Below are 19,221 nucleotides of genomic sequence, written 5' to 3' on the forward strand. Positions count from 1 at the left end.
ATGCTTCAACTGAGTGATGAGAAACCCTCAGAAGCCACGAATGCTGCAGCTGTAAGCCCCCTGACTGGTGTGGAAGTATCTGAGAAGAAAATCTGGATAACTGCAAAGACTATTTACCACAATGTGAAGGCAAAGATGAGGAATTATTTCTCATTGCAAAGACAAGCCAAAGCAACGAAGGCTCAAGCCAAAAATACCCTCAGCCATATTCTGGTTTCCATTCAGAAAGAACTGTCAAATGGTGGCTGCAGGACAGCTTTCACAAATAGATAAAGTGGTTGGAACTATGCTGGAGAACATTGAGAAGATAAGCAGCGAATGTGGCGAGGAATTGGTCTATCAAGAGTCACTGCGGTCTTCCTTCTCGTTGTCATTCTCAACTGCCAAATCACAGAAGACAGAGTGGGAATTTGCACTCCCTGGCACTCCCATTCCTTCTGAGTTACCCGAGAGTCCTGCTCAGCCCATTGTAAGATGCTCAGTCATTGACATGAGCAACTCTACTAAGCCAAAAACAATGGTGTGTGATGCCAGAACAATAATGTTTGCCATAGCCGATACTATCATGAAGAAGGAATATCCAGAGGCAGAAGGGCAGGTTACATCTCACCCTGATCTAACAGATGCAATAGCTAGACTGGAGGAGCTCATATCTCAGGGTAGGATTGGTGCTCTCTCCCGTGATCTCAGTCACCAAGTCAACCGCATAATTTCTGATAGCAACTTGACCCCTCTGGGACTGACAGTGGCGGCTGGAAAGAGTGCATCTGATACCATCCTTTCGAAGCTGAAGAGGAATGACAAGGTGGGGAAGCCCACAACTTACGAGCTGGTTCAGCTGTTTGTAGAGGACTCTGTTAAGTGCCTCCTGCTTCCTAGTTTTGTGCCCTATTCAACTTCAATGACTTTGGCTCAGGGGGCCAAGGTGTTGGCTAGAGTGTCTGAAGAATTTCATGCTCTTCTTCTTCATCAGTATTTAGTGACACAGTCAGTCTCTTTACCAAAGTGATGGTAAGCCAGGTCATGTACTCTGTGAAATCTGATGCAGAAAGTAGAGGATCCTCTCCAACTGAATCTCTCCAAACATATGAAACCACTATATCTGATGTAGGCAATCTATTGAGTGGCAAGTCCTCGCCTCGGCTGTCTCCTTCTGGCGTCATTATGGCAACAAGCGAAACCTCCAATGCAGCACAAATTTTTAAGGCGAACATTGATGGAGAGGAAGTTGATACCACCAGTCATTCTGGTGTAGCTCAAAACATTGTCAGGGACGATATGTCAACCAGCCCAGACATGGTCAAAGATGTCACACTTCCAACCCCATCCTCTGATAACTTGGGCAGTGATGATGACTTCACCGGCCTCATCAGCATGTTAGTGGTGAGAATTCTAACAGAAATCCAAACCCCAGCAGAAGATTACCCAGTTGACGTCACACGCAAGTCACAAGACCTGATCCCCAAAGTTATGGAGGTCTTCTGTGCATGGTCAGGCTGCTCTGAGACACAAGCCTATCCAGAGAACTTGAGGATTCATAAAGTCTACAGAGTCGTCTATAAAAATCTGTTGGGGGAGTTTGGCTCGGAGAAAATCCTCCAACAGGCCGTGTCGACTCAGGACTCTTCATTTGATAGGATTCTTGTCTAGTCTTTGAGTGAAGCGCTTCTCCACAGATGTAATGAGGCATTGAGGGCAGCCTCAAGAACATCAGTCAAAACCACCGGGCCTAAGGCTCTTCCACTGGCTGAGGATGTGAGGGGTAGCAGCGGGAAATGATATTTTCTACAAAGGCTGGTCAGGCTGACAAGCAACTTAAAGGTACAGCAAACATATTTAAATGAACAGTTGTGGGAGATAATGTGAGTAAACAATGCAATTCAGTGTAAAAATTATAAAACCATCCGTTCATTCCAAAACCAATCATAAATGTTGTTGTGCTGGTGTGGTAGGTGTGATTGTTATCATCATGAGGTTGTTCAGCTGTGACATTTTTTAAAACATGTTTTTCTCTTTAAATACTTAGCTATTCAAGAAAGGGAACAAGGATTCCCACCGCTCTGAATCAGAACAAGTACAGACCTGTCACGACTTCTACCGAAGTCGTTGCCTCTCCTTGTTCGGGCGGTGCTCGGCGTTCGACGTCACCGGTCTTCTAGCCATCATTGATCCATTTTTCATTTTCTATTGGTTTTGTCTTGTCTTCCCACACACCTGTTTTCAATCCCATTCATTACCTGTTGTGTATTTAACCCTCTGTTTCCCCTCATGTCTTTGTCAGAGATTGTTTATTGTCAGTGTAGTGTTTTTTGTATAGGTGCGCGACGGGTTTTCGTACCCATATTTGTTTATATTAATTTTTCTATTTAGTGTTATGGAGCATGTTACTTGGACATTTATTAAAAGACTCCATTTTACACTCCGTTTGACTCTCCTGCGCCTGACTTCCCTGCCACCTTCACACGACAGGATATTGTTTGAGATATTGGTGTACAAAGAAATGCCTTTTCAAAATAACCTTACAAAGGTTATATACGCAATCAGTAGTCATCTCTTATGTAAAAGTAATTATATTCTCCAAAACTCAAGCTGTTGGTTCTCATTTATCAGTGTCAATTATGTTGAGTTGTAACATATATTACATCATTTCTAGATTAAAGTGCATGTCAACTCTCTCTCTCTTCTGTAGTGCCCAGCATAGTGCCACATGCTGCCATGTCTGCACTGCCAAAGGATCTCCCCGCCAGCTCCCAACAGGAGACGCCTCACAAACGTCCACTTCTCGTCATGATGTTTTCTGCCATCTCCAAAGGCCTGTTCAAGCCCTTCAAACAGTCCTTAAAGACCAAGTAACTTAAGACAATTTATTAAACGTCATTCATTGCATTAAATTGGCCTTTGTCTTCTTATGTGCTCCCGTTAACAGACCAGATTACAATACTGGTCTTTTAAATGTTAGCAGTGATAGCAACATTAACTATAGTGGTGTGTATAGCCCTTCTACACAGTCTGACTCTTCTGACACTGTGTGACATGCCCTCTGATCCAGTGATCTAGGATCTTCTGAGTGGCTTTAGGCCTGAATCTCTGCCCTCCTGCTCAAATAAATGTGTTCTCTTCTGATATATCTGCCACTGTCAGCAGCCAGCAGGGGGAAACAGACAGCGCTGTTGAGAGCTTTCTTTTCTCCCTCATGACTAAAACACTGAGAAAGGCTTTTGCAGCATATTCCATTTTTTGATTTAACCTATTATACGGTAGTAGTACCCATTATTTCCCAACGGTTATATCACAGGAAATGTGTTATAAATAGTAAACTTACAGTGCACCCGGAAAGTATTCAGACCACTTGACTTTTTCCACATTGTTACGTTTTCCTCTCATTAAGCTACACAAAACACCTCATGACAAAGCGAAAAGTGTAGAACATTTTAGCAAATTTATTAAGAATAAAAACAGAATTACCTTATTTCAATAATTGAGACCCTTTGCTATGAGACTCGAAATTGAGCTCAGGTGCATCCTGTTTCCAGTGATCATCCTTGAGATGTTTCTACAACTTCTTTGGAGTCCTGTGGTAAATTAAATTGATTGGACATGATTTGGAAAGAAACACAGACCTGGGGGAAGGGTATGAGAAACAATATTCTCTGATCTGATGATACCGAGATTGAACTCTTTGGCCTGAATCAGGATCCTGGGAAAGATGAACGGAGGAAAGTACAGAGATCCGTGATGAAAGCCTGCTCCAGAGGTGCACCTTCCAACAGGACAACGACCCTAAGCACACAGCCAAGACAATGCAGGAGTGGATTCGGGAAAAGTCTCTGAATGTCCATGAATGGAACAGCCAGAGCCCGGACCTGAACCCGATCGAACATCTCTGGAGAGACCTGAAAAAACTGCAGCGACGCTCCCTATCCAATCTGACAGAACTTGAGAGGATCTGCAGAGAAAAATGGGAGAAACTCCCCAAATACAGGTGTACCAAGCTTGTAGCGTCATACCCAAGAAGACTCGAGGCTGTAATCGCTGTCAAAGGTGCTTCAACAAAGTACTGAGTAAAGGGTCTGAATATTTGTAAATGTGATATTTCATTTTTAGTACATTGTTTTATTATTTTTTTAATCAAAAACCTGTTTTTGCTTTCTTATTATGGGTTATTATCTGTAGGGGGGGGCAATTGAATCAATTTTAGAATAAGGCTGTAACAATGTGGAAAAAGTCAAGGGGTCTGAATACTTTCCGAATGCACTGTATGTAATGAAAATATTAGCTGGTTGCCCCTATAGATAGATAGGTTATCCAGTGCAGTGGTAATATTGCCTTTCTTGGGAGATAACGTAGGGTGCCAGAGACACAATCACAAGCTTTCTTCAGACTACATGGCTCAAACTTACAACGTAAAGATATGATTATCACTACTTAGGTCAGACCAGATATTGTGTATAAAAACAAAACACTTTATTACAATTAGGCTGAAAACACAACTACTTTACAAGTACAAATGTTTTCCTTTTTCATTGTTATTTACAGTTTTTTTTCTTCAACATCAATAAAAAAATGGCATATTTATGAGAAAACACAATATTCTAAAGTACATGTTTACAGTGTATTTGTTACATAAACATAATAGACTGAAGGAAAATGCATTATTATCCATTAAATATCTGAAGGTTACAAAAAAAACCCTGAAATGTTCCATTTAAGAGTCAAGTTCCCTCTTATGCAAACAATTAACGAGCTAACTTTTAGGGACACTTCTGTCAATGTTAAATTGATACATTGAAAAGGGTTATGTGAATGTGTTTCTACAGGTAAAAATGCATTCACTAATGACTCAGGGCTTTGATGTCTGTGAATAACTTTCACAATGACAATTAGCATGAGGACGGAAGTCCTCCCACCTTTATCGTTCTGGTAGGCAATGCAATGCATCTGTACTACTGAGATGTAGCCTCATTAATATGCATTACTTTATCAAGATACCTTTTTTTAACAAGAAGGGTGTTTTCTATATCTACCAACTATGAAATTACAGACATCATAAACGGTAAGCATGAGAATAATATCATCAAGGCGGACAGGGACAATGTATGAATACACAAAACATTATTCAAATGGACATTCCCCAAATGAGCCATGCACCAGCCCATAGCCACAGGATATCTATGGAGTAACATTAATATATTCATCAATTTAAAAAAAGGCATGAATATTGTTTTTCTGCTTTTCTGATCTTAAACCTCCCCCTGGATGTTGGTCCAGGTTTCCTCCAGGGGAGACCTTCTGAAACAGTCGAAGGAAACAGCCGACAGTTACAGTACTGTGTTGAAGATAGATGATGACACTCTTAAAAGACAGGTCATTCCTTTATATGGAGCAGTTCCTTAAACCAGGTTAGATTCAACACAGCCACCTCAAACTGGACTCCACCACTCCTTCATAACGCTGGATCTCTTCATAATGCTGCTCCTCAGTCACTGAGTGCATTTACACTGATGAGATGTCCTGCTTAGCCTAGCTGAAAGGGGAGCACTAACTAGTCCTGTGGGCACCTAGCTGCTGCCCCCGCTGGGCTTGGCCTGGGTCTTGCCCCTCATGGCCCCTCCGTGGCCTGGCCCTTGGCTGGCTGCTGCTGTACTGGGGACTCTGCTACAGCGGAAACTGGGGCATGTTGGGCCGGGCTGTGTGGAGGGTGGGGTCTGTATCTGAGGCGAGGCAGCTGCAGTCACCACCTGCTGCTGGAGGAGCTTCTGCTGAACCACCTGGGCTGTGGCTGTGCCTGCTGGAATCATCTGGACCTGGGGCTGGGCTGAAGATGTAGTCTGCGTCAGGGCCACCGTCTGGGGCTGGATCTGTTATGAGACAGGAAGAGGGTCACATTAAAAGAAGACAACATGTTATAAAGTTGATCACTCGTGGTTGTAATCTGTTGGCACCGTCCCTGTCTGGGTGTCACTTCTGTAGCATTATTGTTAGAGCGTATGATTGTTTTTAAAATTTTAACTTTAGGCAAGTCAGTTAAGAACAAATTCTTATTTACAACGACGGCCATAGGAACAGTGGGTTAATTGCCTTGTTCAAGAGCAGAACGACAGATTTTTACCTTGTCAGCTCGGGGATTTGATCTGGCAACCTCTCGGTTAATGGCCCAATGCTCTAACCACTAGGCTACCTGCTGCCCCACTTACATGTATGTATATGTGTATGTGTGTGCGTGTGTGCGTGTGCGTGTGCGTGTGTATGTATGTATGTATGTATGTATGTATGTATGTATGTGTGTGTGTGTGTATGTATGTATGTATGTATGTCCTCTCACTGTCAACTGCAATTATTTTCAGCAAACGTAACACGTGTAAATATTTGTACGAACATAAGATTCAAAAACTGAGACAAACGGAACAAGTTTCACAGATATGTGACGAACAGAAATTGAATAATGTGTCCCTGAACGAAAGGGGAAGGGCAAAATCAAAAGTAACAGTCAGTATCTGGTGTGGCCATCAGCAGCTTTAAGTACTGCAGTGCATCTCCTCCTCATGGACTGCACCAGACTTGCCAGTTATTCCTGTGAGATGTTACCCCACTCTTCCACCAAGGCACCTGCAAGATCCCAGACATTTCTAGGGGGGAATGGCCCTGTCCTCTCCATCCGATCCAACAGGTCCTAGACATGCTCAATGGGATTGAGATCCGGGCTCTTTGCTGGCCATGGCAGAACACTGACATTCCTGTCTTGTAGGAAATCAGCCATACTGCTCGTTCTGTGCGTGGTGGCATTGTCATGCTGCAGGGTCATGTCAGGATGAGCCTGCAGGAAGGGTACCACATGAGGGAGGAGGATGTCTTCCCTGTAACGCATAGCATTGAGATTGCCTGCAATGACAACAAGCTCAGTCCGATGATGCTGTGACACACCGCCCCAGTCCATGACGGACCCTCCACCTCCAAATCGATCCCGCTCCAAAGTACAGGCCTCTGTAACGCTCATTCTTTCGACGATAAACGCAAATCCGACCATCACCCCTGGTGAGACAAAACCGCGACTCGTCAGTGAAGAACACTTTTTCCCAGTCCTGTCTGATCCAGCGACGGTGGGTTTGTGCCCATAGGCGACGTTGCCGGTGATGTCTGGTGAGGACCTGCCTTACAACAGGCCTACAAGCCCCCAGTCCAGCCTCTCTCAGCCTATTATTCAGTCTATTCAGTCTGAGCACTGATGGAGGGATTGTGCTTTATAGGTGTAACTCAGGCAGTTGTTGTTGCCATCCTGTACCTGTCCCGCAGGTGTGATGTTCGCATGTACCGATGCGGGTGTTGTTACACGTGGTCTGTGCAGATGTTGTTACACGTGGTCTGCCACTGCGAGGACCATCAGCTGTCCGTCTTGTCTCCCTGTAGCGCTGTCTTCGGCGTCTCACACTACGAACATTGCAAATTATTGCCCTGGCCACATCTGCAGTCCTCATGCTTCCTTGCAGCATGCCACTCAGATGAGCAGGGACCCTGGGCATCTTTCTTTCTGTGATTTTCAGAGTCAGTAGAAAGGCCTCTTTAGTGTCTTAAGTTTTCATAACTGTGACCTGAATTGCCTACCATCATTGCCTACCATCTGTAAGCTGTTAGAGTCTTAACGACCATTCTACAGGTGAATGTTCATTGTTTGGCACCACCAAACAAGAGTCTGGAAGTATGGGACTGGGATCCATGGACCGCTCCTCTGTGTCATACAACCGGGACAGTGCGTCTGCCTTAATGTTCTGGGAGCCTGGTCGGTAAGAGAGGGTAAACACAAAACGGGTGAAAAACATGGCCCACCTTGCCTGACGAGGATTCAGTCTCCTCGCCCCCATGGATGTACTCCAGTTTGCGATGGTCAGTCCAGATGAGAAAAGGATGTTTAGCACCCTCATGCCAATGTCTCCACGCCTTCAAGGCCTTGACGACAGCCAACAGCTCCCGGTCCCCCACATCAAAGTTTCGCTCCGCCAGGCTGAGGTTCTTCGAAAAGAAGGCACAGGGGCGGAGCTTCAGTGGCATACCGGAGCGCTGAGAGAGCACTGCTCCTATCCCAGGTTCGGATGCGTCCACCTCCACTATAAACGGCAAAGAGGGATCCGGATGAGCCAACACAGGAACCGAGGTAAACAGAGCCTTCAGGTGCCTAAAAGCCATGTTCCCCTCAGCTGACCACTGCAAGCACACCGGGCCCCCCTTTATCAGTGAGGTAATGGGAGCAGCAACCTGACGAAAACCCCGGATAACTGCACCTCCTTTACCGTGGTGGGAGTCGGCTAATTACGCACGGCTGCAACCCATACGGCATGACGAGGTACTCATAATGCCCTGAGGTGGTACAAAATGCCGTCTTACACTCGTCTCACTTCCGAATACGCACCAGATTTTACGCACTCCTGAGATCCAGTTTATTGAAGAAGCGAGCCCTGTGCATTGACTCAATCGCCATAGCAATAAGAGGTAGCGGGTAACTAACTATACCTCACCGTGATTTTATTGAGACCTCGATAATCAATGCACGGGCACAAACCTCCATCCTTCTTCTTCACAAAAAAGAAACTTGAGGAGACAAGTGAAATGGAGGGCTGAATGTACCCCTGACGCAGGGATTCGGAGACATATGTCTCCATAGCCACCGTCTCCGCTTGCGACGGGATACACGTGACTCCCGGGATATTCAGCTCTACCAGGAGATCTTTCGCACAATCCCCCCGTCGATGGGGTGGTAATTGAGTCGCCTTCTTTTTACAGAAGGCGAGAGCCAAATCTGAATATTCTGTGAGAATGCGCACGGTGGAGACCTGGTCTGGACTTTCCACCGTAGTAGCACCAACGGAAACCCCTAAACACCTACCTGAGCACTCTCGTGACCACCCCGTGAGAGCCCTCTGTGGCCAAGAAACAGTGGGGTTATGACAAGCTAACCAGGGTAGGCCCAGCACCACGAAATACGCAGGAGAATCAATAAGAAAAAGACTCATCTTTTCCCTGAGACCCCCCGCGTTACCATACTCAAAGGAGCGGTTGCCTCCCTGATAAACCCTGACTCTAATGGTCGACTATCTAAGGCATGAACGGGGAAAGGCATATGCACAGGAACAATGGGGATCCCTAAACTATGAGCTAATCCTTTATTAATGAAATTCCCAGCCGCGCCTGAATCTACTAGCACCTTATGCTGGGAACGCGGGGAAAATTCAGGAAAAGTAACAGTGACAAACATATGTGCAACAGAGGGCTCTGGATGAGAATGGTGCCTACTCACCTGGGGTGATGCCAGAGTGCCCTGCCTACTGCCTCTATTCCCAGAGGAACCAACCCGGCACCGACCAGCAGTGTGACCTCTGCGGCCACATATGGTGCACGAGAGGGAACCCCCTCTGGTCTCCCTGCGCACCGCACCTCCCAGCTCCATGGGTATCGGAGAGGGTGTGCGGGAGGATGGAAAAACCAGACCCCGATCTGGACGTCCGCGAGTAGCCAGCAGGTTGTCCAGCCGGATGGACAGGTCCACCAGCTGGTCGAAGGTGAGGGTGGTGTCTCTGCAGACCAGCTCCCGACAGACATCCTCACGTAGACTACAGCGGTAATAGTCGATCAGGGCCCTGTTGCTCCATCCAGCGACGGCAGCCAGGGTCCTAAACTCCAGCGCAAACTTCTGGGCGCTCCTCATCTCCTGCCTCAGATGGTAGAGGCGCTCACCCGCCGCTCTGCCCTCGGGTGAGTGGTCGAATACTGTCCGGAAACAGCGGGTGAACTCCTCAAAATCATCCAACGCCGCATCTCCCCCTCCACACACAGCGCTGGCCCACTCCAGGGCTTTCCTGGTGAGGCACGAGGCGAGGGCGAAACTCTTCTCACGGTCCGATGGAGCTGGGTGGACCGTGGCCAGGTACATGCTTAGTTTTAGGAGGAAACCCTGGCAGCCTGCAGCATCTCCGTCGTATCCCTGTGGTATGGATAGATGGATCCTGCTAGGTTCAGGTGGGAAAGGGGTGTTCAGGGTAGACCCCGGTTGTGCTGGTAGAGGCGCTGGAAAAACTCCCTGTGTCTCCCAGCGGTCCATATTCTGGACAACGCGATCCATGGCTGCGCTCAGTTTGGAAATCATCGCCGTATGTTCCATGACGTGCTCCTCCACCTCCATGGCTGGGGTACCTTGTCCTGCTGACTTCATTTTGGTCAGAGATTCTATCACAGTCGTGTGTATAGGTGGCAGGGAAGTCAGGCGCAGGAGAATCAAAACTTGGTGGAATGGAGTAGTTTAATAACTTAAAACACATAACTCCAAAACCATGAAATACAAAGTGGGTACGATGACCAGTCGCGCACCAAATACAAAACACGAATACTGAACATAAATCAATCTCTGACAAAGACATGAGGGAAAACAGACGGTTAAATACACAACAAGTAATGAATGGGATTGAAACCAGGTGTGTAGTAAGACAAGATAAAACCAATGGAAAATGAAAAATGGATCAATGATGGCTAGAAGACCGGTGACGTCGACCGCCGAGCACCACCCGAACAAGGAGAGGCTTCAACTTCCGCAGAAGTTGTGACACCCACAAGGTGGGCTTTTTCAGACATGCAGGATTTTCTTCTCAATGTACCTCTAAATGTATTCTGCTCAACCATTATCTCCGTCTCAGACAGACGACAACAAATCCCCAGCCGTGATGCTATCCTGACTGAAGCAGTAGGGTATGTGTCAACACAAATCTTGATAGTATCTCTCTGACTGGAATAAGGTTCTCATTGGCAAGGCTTTTCTTCGTCAAAGAGAGACATCCATACAACGGTAAAAGAGCATCCGGATCCCACTTTCTCTTACATTGACACCGTTCAGAGGTAAATCAGGAACTCCTAAAATAAACACTTCATAGGATGCCTGCCCTGTGCCTGAGCAGAAAGATGAAACTGACTCTGAAAGCCCCACCAGCTCTACCCAGTACTGCTTTATCTGCTCCGTCGGAATGCGGGAGACTCTGTCAAAGGAGATGAGGATATCAAAACACAATGCTACACTCCAAAGTGCTGCAGTGGGGCTTTCCTGAGCTGAACAAAGTAGCTGTAAAACCTCTCGCTTTCACTGGCTTCTAGATCAGAGCACTTGCATCATTGCTATTTTACAAGAGAATGAGAAATCGACTGAAGGGAAACAGTCAACCATGTTTCTTGTTTGAGAAATGTGACTTCCTCTTGCCTCATTCTTTAAAAGCTAGGGATGAAAATGATCTATTACAATAATAGAAAGCTACAACAAACGAACGCACAATTCTGTATTTCATCACTTTCTACCTCTGTCAGACACACACACACACACACACACACACAGGGAACAAGATCAAAAAAGTGTGGTGATTCATCTACTGTCCTTAACACCATGACAGCTCCTGTCCTCTGAGGTCTGCTCAAACTCCTCCTCCCCCAGGTTTAATGGGACCAGCCATTATGACCCTCAGAGGTTTCCTCTGTGCTGTGGTTTCTGGTTTTATGTCATGCCACAAAAATCCTTCATGCTTAGCTCTGCATTGACCCACAGTGAAATCCTCCAATCCCTCTCTAACACTCACACTCATAACTACAATGACCTGTTACTCTGTTCATGTCTGTGATCAGCCTGATCTCATTGACTAGACGTAACATAGTAAATGTAAATCCGGAACACTCAAATTAGTATAATATGTTATGTTTGGTATGGTTATATAAGACAAATGGTTATTTAAGGCAAAAACAAAAGTATGGTGGTTGGTCAGGGTGGAGGGGTGGGCATACAGTATAACACGGATGTCTAACGATCCAAAGGTTATGATTTTGAATCTCATCACAGACAACTTTAGCTAATTAGCAAACGTTCAACTACTTACTACGTTTTAGCTACTTTGTAACTACTTAGAATGTTAGCTAACCCTTCCCCTAACTCTAACCTTAACTCTAACCTTAACCCTAACCCCTAGCCTAACTAACTTTACATGGGATAGATGGTAGAAGAGCAATGATAGACGCTGCCATCGGTTTTCTGAAAAAAAGTGCCTGATATATATTTAAAAAAATAAAAGCTGTTGTCCGAGGTTGGAGTAGCCAGAAGGAAGGCATGGCCAGCCATTGAGAAATGCTTGTTGAAGTTTTCGATTATCATGGATTTATCGGTGGTGACCGTGTTACCTAGCCTCAGTGCAGTGGGCAGCTGGGAGGAGATGCTCTTGTTCTCCATGGACTTTACAGTGTCCCAGAACTTTTTGGAGTTAGAGCTACAGGATGCAAATTTCTGCTTGAAAAAGCTGGCCTTTGCTTTCCTGACTGACTGCGTGTATTGGTTCCTGACTTCCCTGAACAGTTGCATATTGCAACTGCAATTGGTCAGGATAACGTCTATGAGGGTGCCCTTGTTTACAGATGTAGGGTTGTACCTGGTGGGTTTCTTGATGATTTGTGTGAGATTGACGGCATCTAGCTTAGATTGTAGGACTGCCGGGGTGTTAAGCATATCCCAGTTTAGGTCACCTAACAGAACAAACTCTGAAGCTAGATGGGGGGGTGATCAATTCACAAATGGTGTCCAGGGCACAGCTGGGAGCTGAGGGGGGTCGGTAGCAGGTGGCAACAGTGAGAGACTTATTTCTTGAGAGAGTAATTTTTAAAATTAGTAGTTCGAACTGTTTGGGTATGGACCTGGAAAGTATGACATTACTTTGCAGGCTAACTCCTCCCCCTTTGACAGTTCTATCTTGACGGAAAATGTTATAGTTGGGTATGGACATCTCAGAATTATTGGTGGCCTTCCTAAGCCAGGATTCAGACACGGCAAGGACATCAGGGTTGGCAGAGTGTGCTAAAGCAGTGAGTAAAACAAACTTAGGGAGGAGGCTTCTGATGTTGACATGCATGAAACCAATGCTTTTTCGATCACAGAAGTCAACAAATGAGGGTGCCTGGGGACATGCAGGGCCTGGGGTTACCTCCACATCACCCGCGGAACAAAGGAGGAGTAGTATGAGGGTGCGGCTAAAGGCTATCAAAACCAAACCCCAGGAGAGTTACTCTGTCCTCTTCCACCCTATCTTTAAAAAAACTGTGGATACCGTTAAAACAATATTGCATTAACCCTCCACCATAGAAAATAACATGTAAAGAAAAGAATCAAAGAAAGTTAGTTAGGATAGAGCCCTCCACACCAAACACTCAAACTCCCAAAAAACTCCCAGCATGCATTGCAAGAGAGAGAAAGAGAGAGAGAGAGATAGAGAGAGAGAGAGAGAGGGAGAGGTGGGGGATAGGGAGAGAGAGAGAGGGAGAGGTGGGGGAGAGGGAGAGAGAGAGAGGGAGAGGTGGGGGAGAGGGAGAGAGAGAGAGGGAGAGGTGGGGGAGAGGGAGAGAGAGAGCGAAGATCAAAACAGCAGGTCCGTGACAAGGCATCACGTCCAGAGAACACACATTTCTCTTCATGTGATACATGATGTTTGGCTGTGATGTGCGAAGTGTTATCTTATGGGGGTTGGTTTTTGTTCTGTATTCTCCATTGCATCATAGAATGTGATATGAAATGTGTGATATGTGATATTAAACCCCTGGGCCTATGGCTGTTGAAGATACTCCACTGCACTGCTGCTGTGAGCAGGAGTGGGAGAGAAGTCATGCTTTTATTACACTCTTGTTCTGTCACTTATTCTCCTGCCTCTCCATCTCAAAGGCTGCCATATATTTTGAAGAGTGGTTAAAGAGGTGGCTGTGTGTACACACACTCAGACTCCAACTCTATGTATAGGTTTGTCTTATTCCAGAATACACCCATAATTGTGATCAACACAGTATGGTTCTATGCTTTCCACTCTGTGATTAAAAGTAGTTCTCAGAGTAGAGCTATTTTGAATTGTCCAAAGCCCTTCTCCCCCGATTGCTCAGTTTGGCCTGGCGGCCAGCTCTTGGAAGAGTCTTTGTGGTTCCAAACTTCTTCCGTTTAAGAATGATGGAGGCCACTGTGTCCTTGGGGACCTTCAATATTGCAGAAATGTTTTGGTACCCTTCACCAGATCTGCGCCTTGACACAATCATGTCTCTGAGCTCTACGGACAATTCCTTTGACCTCATGGCTTGGTTTTTGACTGACATACACTGTCAACTGTTGGACCTTATATTTTCAACATTTGATCTAGCTGCAGATAGCTAATTCTCCTCTATGTGTTTTCCCCTTGCTGCTAATAAGCTCTTACCAATCGAACTAAATGAATAGACATCTGGTTATCTGACAGTCTATGCAGCAACTATTGTATTAGAGTCAAGCTGTGGTTATTTTATTTATTTTCCTAGACAAGTCAGTTCAGAACAAATTCTTATTTACACTGACAGCTTAGGAACAGTGGGTTAACTACCTTGTTCAGGAGCAGAATGTCAAATTTTTACATGGTTAGCTCAGGGATCTGACCTAGCAACCTTTCAGTTACTGGCCCAACGCTCTAACCACAAGGCTACCTGCTGCCCCAAGTCCTGCCAACTCAAAAAACTGCACAATAAATATGTAACCAAGGAGGAACTAGTGCATTTCTCTGAGAAAATCTGCTTCAGTATTACCAATCTTCCAAAACACTTGAAATTCTTGTGAAATAATTTGCATTTATTTGACCAAATAGACTTTGAAAGGGTAGACATGCAGAAATTCCTCTTGTCAAAAGTCTTGCTGTTACAAAAGTAGTTCTTCATGCAGCGTAACAGGTTACAGGTTCTTCTTGGTGAAGCGCCTGAATGGCTTCATCATTGCTGAAAAGACCCTGACAATCAAGGATCGTTTTTTGACAGGCTGAGATATGGAGGGAGAAACCTCTCCAACGGGAACTAGAAACACAAGAGAAATAGAGAAACACGAGAGAGCGTGAGAGAGAGTGTGAGAGAGAGTGTGAGAACGAGAGAGAGAGAGGGGCAGTATAGTAACGTTGAAAAATAACAGTGCTATGAGTTTGGTAGGCATACCTATGTTTCTAACACACACCTAAACAAAACTACAATCTATAGCAGAGCTCTAAAACATCCTTACCTATGCAATGTGCATCAGTAGAGGGAATTTCAGTCTGTTCCTGGACTGAATGGCAGTCCTTTTTGTTTCCTCTCTTGGAACGCTAACAGAAGAAAGGAATAAAGAGAATAAATAAATAAATGGAACACTTCTGAATCCAAGGCAACAATTTAGTGATGAATAAAACATATTTATTTCATGTATTTGTCTTATCATAGCCACATCAATAACATCAGCACCTAACTGGAACAAAAAACAAATGCTAACTCCCTGCTATACCTTGAAGTTGATCCTGAGTTTGGTCATTGAAAAGCAAAGGAAGCTCCTTGCTTTCTGCTCAGCCCCCCTCTCTGTCTCAGCCTGGTCTAATGGGTTTGTTGCAGCAGAAGCTGGTCTTGACGCCTCCTTGCATCCTTGTACCAGCTGCTGGGTCAAGGACTTTACCAGGACTCTGTCAAATGCAGGGTCCTGGGAGGAAATAGCTGCTTGCAGGGTGTTATAAGAGCCAAACTCCTCCATGAGGTTTTGATGTACACCTCTGAACACCCTGTGGATGTACAGGTTCTGGGAATATGCCTGTGTCCTGGAGAATCTGGATGCAGCACAGAACTCAGACAGGACTTGTCTGATGAGTTGCTGAGATGTTTCTGTCATGTCTGCTGCCTGTTGGGAGGGTCCATCTAGGGCTGAGGGTCTGATCTTCGATAGCAACCTTATCACCAGTATGGTGACAAAACAGATGCCATCATCTTTGCTGGGGTCCATCAAGTACTGTTGTGGGAATGCAGTGGCACTGCTGATGTCCGGGGTGATTAAGAGCTCCCTCAGATGGCCAGAGCTGCTGGGGATACACTCCTCCTTCTCGTCAATGTCAATCCCATCTTCCTTTGGCACCAAAGAGGTTCCCTTGCTGGTGAAAGACGGAGTGGAGGATCGAAAAGAGGCTTTAGCACTCGGTGGTCGACTGCTGTCAGTCATTGGACTGTTACGATGCAGGGGTTCATCTATGTGTGCCATCATCTTTGTCTTTATGTCACTTGAAGAAATATCTGGCATTTTAGAGACCCTGGTGTCGATGCAGGAGCTCCTGACGATGGGGCAGGTCAGATCAAAAGGCACTTCGTCAGGGATGGGAGTGCCAGGGAGGTTGATCTCTAACTCACACTCTGAACTAGGACCCTTTGAAGAGCTGGACAAGGAACTACGACCATTTAAAGAAATGGACAAAGATGAACAGGTTCTAGGGATGTCTTGGCAGACTTGTTCACTGTCATCCTCACTTTTCTCAACCTCCTTCAGCATAGTTCCTACCATATCATTGATCTGAAGGAGCTCCCTGGAATCCTTCATTCGCCCTAAGTTTGAGATTTCACTCTGGATAGCAACCAGGATTTCCCCAAGGGTCTCTTTGGAAGAAGCATTTTCTGTCCTTTCGGATCCGTATGGCTTCAGCCCTGTGAAGAAATCCTTAAGTGTGTTCTTCATACTGACGCAGATGGTCTTAGCTGTTGACCAAAGCTTCTCCTCTGATATTTTAACACTCAATTCAGTATCATCCATTTGGGAGCCCCCGTGGGAGCACTGCGAAACTCTCCCACTTCTTTCCAGTAGCACAGTGTCAGTGGACTCATTTTTCTGGAAAATAGTCGCCATTCCTTTGACAAAGGTTTCCACTAATCCAGAGGCTGTATTCTCAGAGGACATGGAGGACATGGATTCTGAAAGGACATGGATCTCTGATGGTGAGCTAGATGATAAGCCAGCCTGCAGACTTTTCTGAAGACCAGTATGGCTGATCTGTGTGATAAAGGAATGACTGGATCTCATCAGCACTTTACTCACTGCCTCTTCTGCCTGAGTCTGGAAGTCATTGCTAGAGAGCTTCTTAATGCTCTGAATCAGACTAGTAGAGGACTCTGTGATTCTGACACTCTCTTCTGAGCTCAGTTGAGAATATTGAGTACTCACGCTCAAGTCTTCATTGGGTGAGGGTGACTGGGAAATAGTATAGTCATCGAGCTTTGATAGGACACCATCAACAAACCAACAAGCCTCTAGGGACTCATCAGATGAACAGACAACGGCCAAGGATTTACTCTCCACTTTTGATAACTCTGACTTGTAGATGGAAAAAACACTGCTAAGAACTTCTTGAGTACTGGTATCCAGATTGGAGCGACAGAGAGCTGGTATTGGTTGGCTCTCTCTGGGAACTCTACTAAGTTCGGTGCTGGGTAACTGGACCTCAACAGTTGAAACAGTTGCCTTTTCCAGGGTGTCTGAAGACTCCTGAAGAGAAGCATCCTTAGCCACACCTTCTTCTCGAGTGGATAGAGTTAAAAGGTCCCTCAGCTTTGCTCGTATACGGCCGTAGAGTGTGCGTGCTAGAGAGAAGGTTATCATCTGTGAAGATCCTGTTTTGTGGTCATTTACAGGAACTGGCCAATCAACGGCTTCACATGTGCCTTCAAATGATGCTATCGTCTCCATGCCTCCCACAAATGCCTTAACAATCACTGTGGCAGTGGAGGTTACAGATGTCAGGGCTGTGCAGCTGGTATTCAGGGGGGCTTCAGTAAGGCTAGGAGCAGCACTAGAAGGCCTAGAGGAAGGAGCCATGCCAGAAGAGCTGCTGACTTTCCTTGTAAGGATGGTGCTCACCGCCTTCAGGGCTTTAGACTGAAAGTCGGGGCTAGAGAGGGTCTGAAGCTTTCTGGCCACCACACTGGTAGAGGATCCAGTCTCTTTGAGAAAGTGAGTGGTCCCTTCTTTCCCAGATGGACACTCAACATCAAGGTCACATTGAAGATTGGTCAGAAATTTAGACCCCAAGATTGTCATCTTCTTGGCCAGATCCAATAGGATGTTGAAGTCCTGTGCCATTTTGTCCATTGTGCCGACAATGGCATCCAGCACATCATCGGTCACAGGGTCCATGAGGGGCTCGATAAACCCTACCCACTCTGGCTCAGACGTTTGGCTCTGTAGCTCGGCCAGGATCTGCACCGAGGCTACCCGAATGACCTCCTTGCCTGCTGCTATGTCCTGACTGTCCATAGGGGGGCAACTCCCCGGGCTGGCCTGAATGGCCACTGAGAGGCCAGAGTTAAGCTGGTGTACCACCTCCCCCACGATAGCACAGCTCAACTCGGAGGAGCTGGAGGAGGTGGGGTTGGAGTGACCCTCAACCAGGGATATCAGGAGGCTCTCTTCCGTTACCCCAAAAAGAGCCTTCAGAGGATCCTCCATGAGGGGAGCCTCTCTAGTTGCAGGCAAGCTCTGCAATGAGGTCTGGGACCTTGAAGATAAACACACAATCACCACTTATGCCATGCAAATGTGACCAACTGTATCTAATCTGGGTCATTAGTGAGCCTGAAAACCAAATTAGAGCAATGATGGATACTTCTCATACCACCGTAGTTCTAGAAGCCTAAAGCCAACTGACACAATTTTTTGCCTGATTTTTATGTTTGTACGACATCAGAATATGATTAATTCTGAAAGGCTGATCTATTTATTCATAGATGACTTTATGGCTTACCCAGTTAAAAATGACTTTCACCTGGACCCACCCCCTCAGTGGCAACATTTCTGACCAGAACTTAAAACTACAAGGTGTGAATTCCAAGTTAATAATTTATGATAAGTATGCGTCAGGTCTTGCAATTATTAAGTTGAAATATTGCTGTGAACATACCTCTTAGGCGAACAGCATGGTGATGAGGTTCTGCGAGTGGATTTTTGGCGGCACCCTGCACTGCCATTCCTCCTCCTCTCCTTAGTCCAGTAGTTCATCTCACTGATCAGCAGCCTTTTCTCTCTCTCATCCAGACTGCCTAAGGAATCCTCAGACCCTGTCAGAGAGCACTGGGATTCTGGGGAGGTTGCCCCACTCCTCAGGTTCACCCCCATGATACGAGCTAGCGCTGGTAGGAGAATGCGGAGGGCTGTCTGGGTCACGACTTTAACAATCTTCAGACACAGCGTGGAGAGCTGCTCGAATGTGAGCTATGGCCAACAAACAGAGGAATGTTTTTGTCAATCAAGTAATTCCATGACACCATTCCATATATAGCGCACAACTTTTGACCAGAACCTTATGTGGAGAGACTTACGTTATTTTTCATGCCATGCTGAATCACCCTCCATTGGCTAGAGAAAAGAAAAGAAAGGAAACATATTTT

The 19,221-nt window shown here is 45.9% G+C and overlaps 1 protein-coding gene across 1 annotated transcript; it reads right to left on the reverse strand.

The window, feature by feature from the left end:
- Positions 1–10,383: 10,383 nt before the first annotated feature.
- LOC118965019 lies at positions 10,384–19,221 on the reverse strand. The gene is made up of 5 exons (XM_036981738.1): positions 19,153–19,221; positions 18,735–19,045; positions 15,372–18,332; positions 10,950–11,012; positions 10,384–10,390 (listed from the first exon to the last, which is right to left on the reverse strand). Exons 1-5 carry the CDS (start codon positions 19,162–19,164, stop codon positions 10,384–10,386), a joined length of 3,354 nt encoding a protein of 1,117 aa, XP_036837633.1. The 5' UTR covers positions 19,165–19,221.

Source organism: Oncorhynchus mykiss, chromosome 6 (assembly GCF_013265735.2).
Source record: "Oncorhynchus mykiss isolate Arlee chromosome 6, USDA_OmykA_1.1, whole genome shotgun sequence".
In the NCBI taxonomy this organism is placed as follows: domain Eukaryota; kingdom Metazoa; phylum Chordata; class Actinopteri; order Salmoniformes; family Salmonidae; genus Oncorhynchus; species Oncorhynchus mykiss.

Bases quoted from the DNA above. Each gene is read 5' to 3' on its own strand.
- LOC118965019 (XM_036981738.1), bottom strand. The intron at 18,333-18,734 runs GTATGTTCACAG...TTTATCTTCAAG, and splicing joins CCATGCTGTTCGCCTAAGAG to GTCCCAGACCTCATTGCAGA. The intron at 11,013-15,371 runs GCAGAAAGCAAG...CTCCTTTGACAG, and splicing joins GAGACAGAGAGGGGGGCTGA to AGTCTCCCGCATTCCGACGG.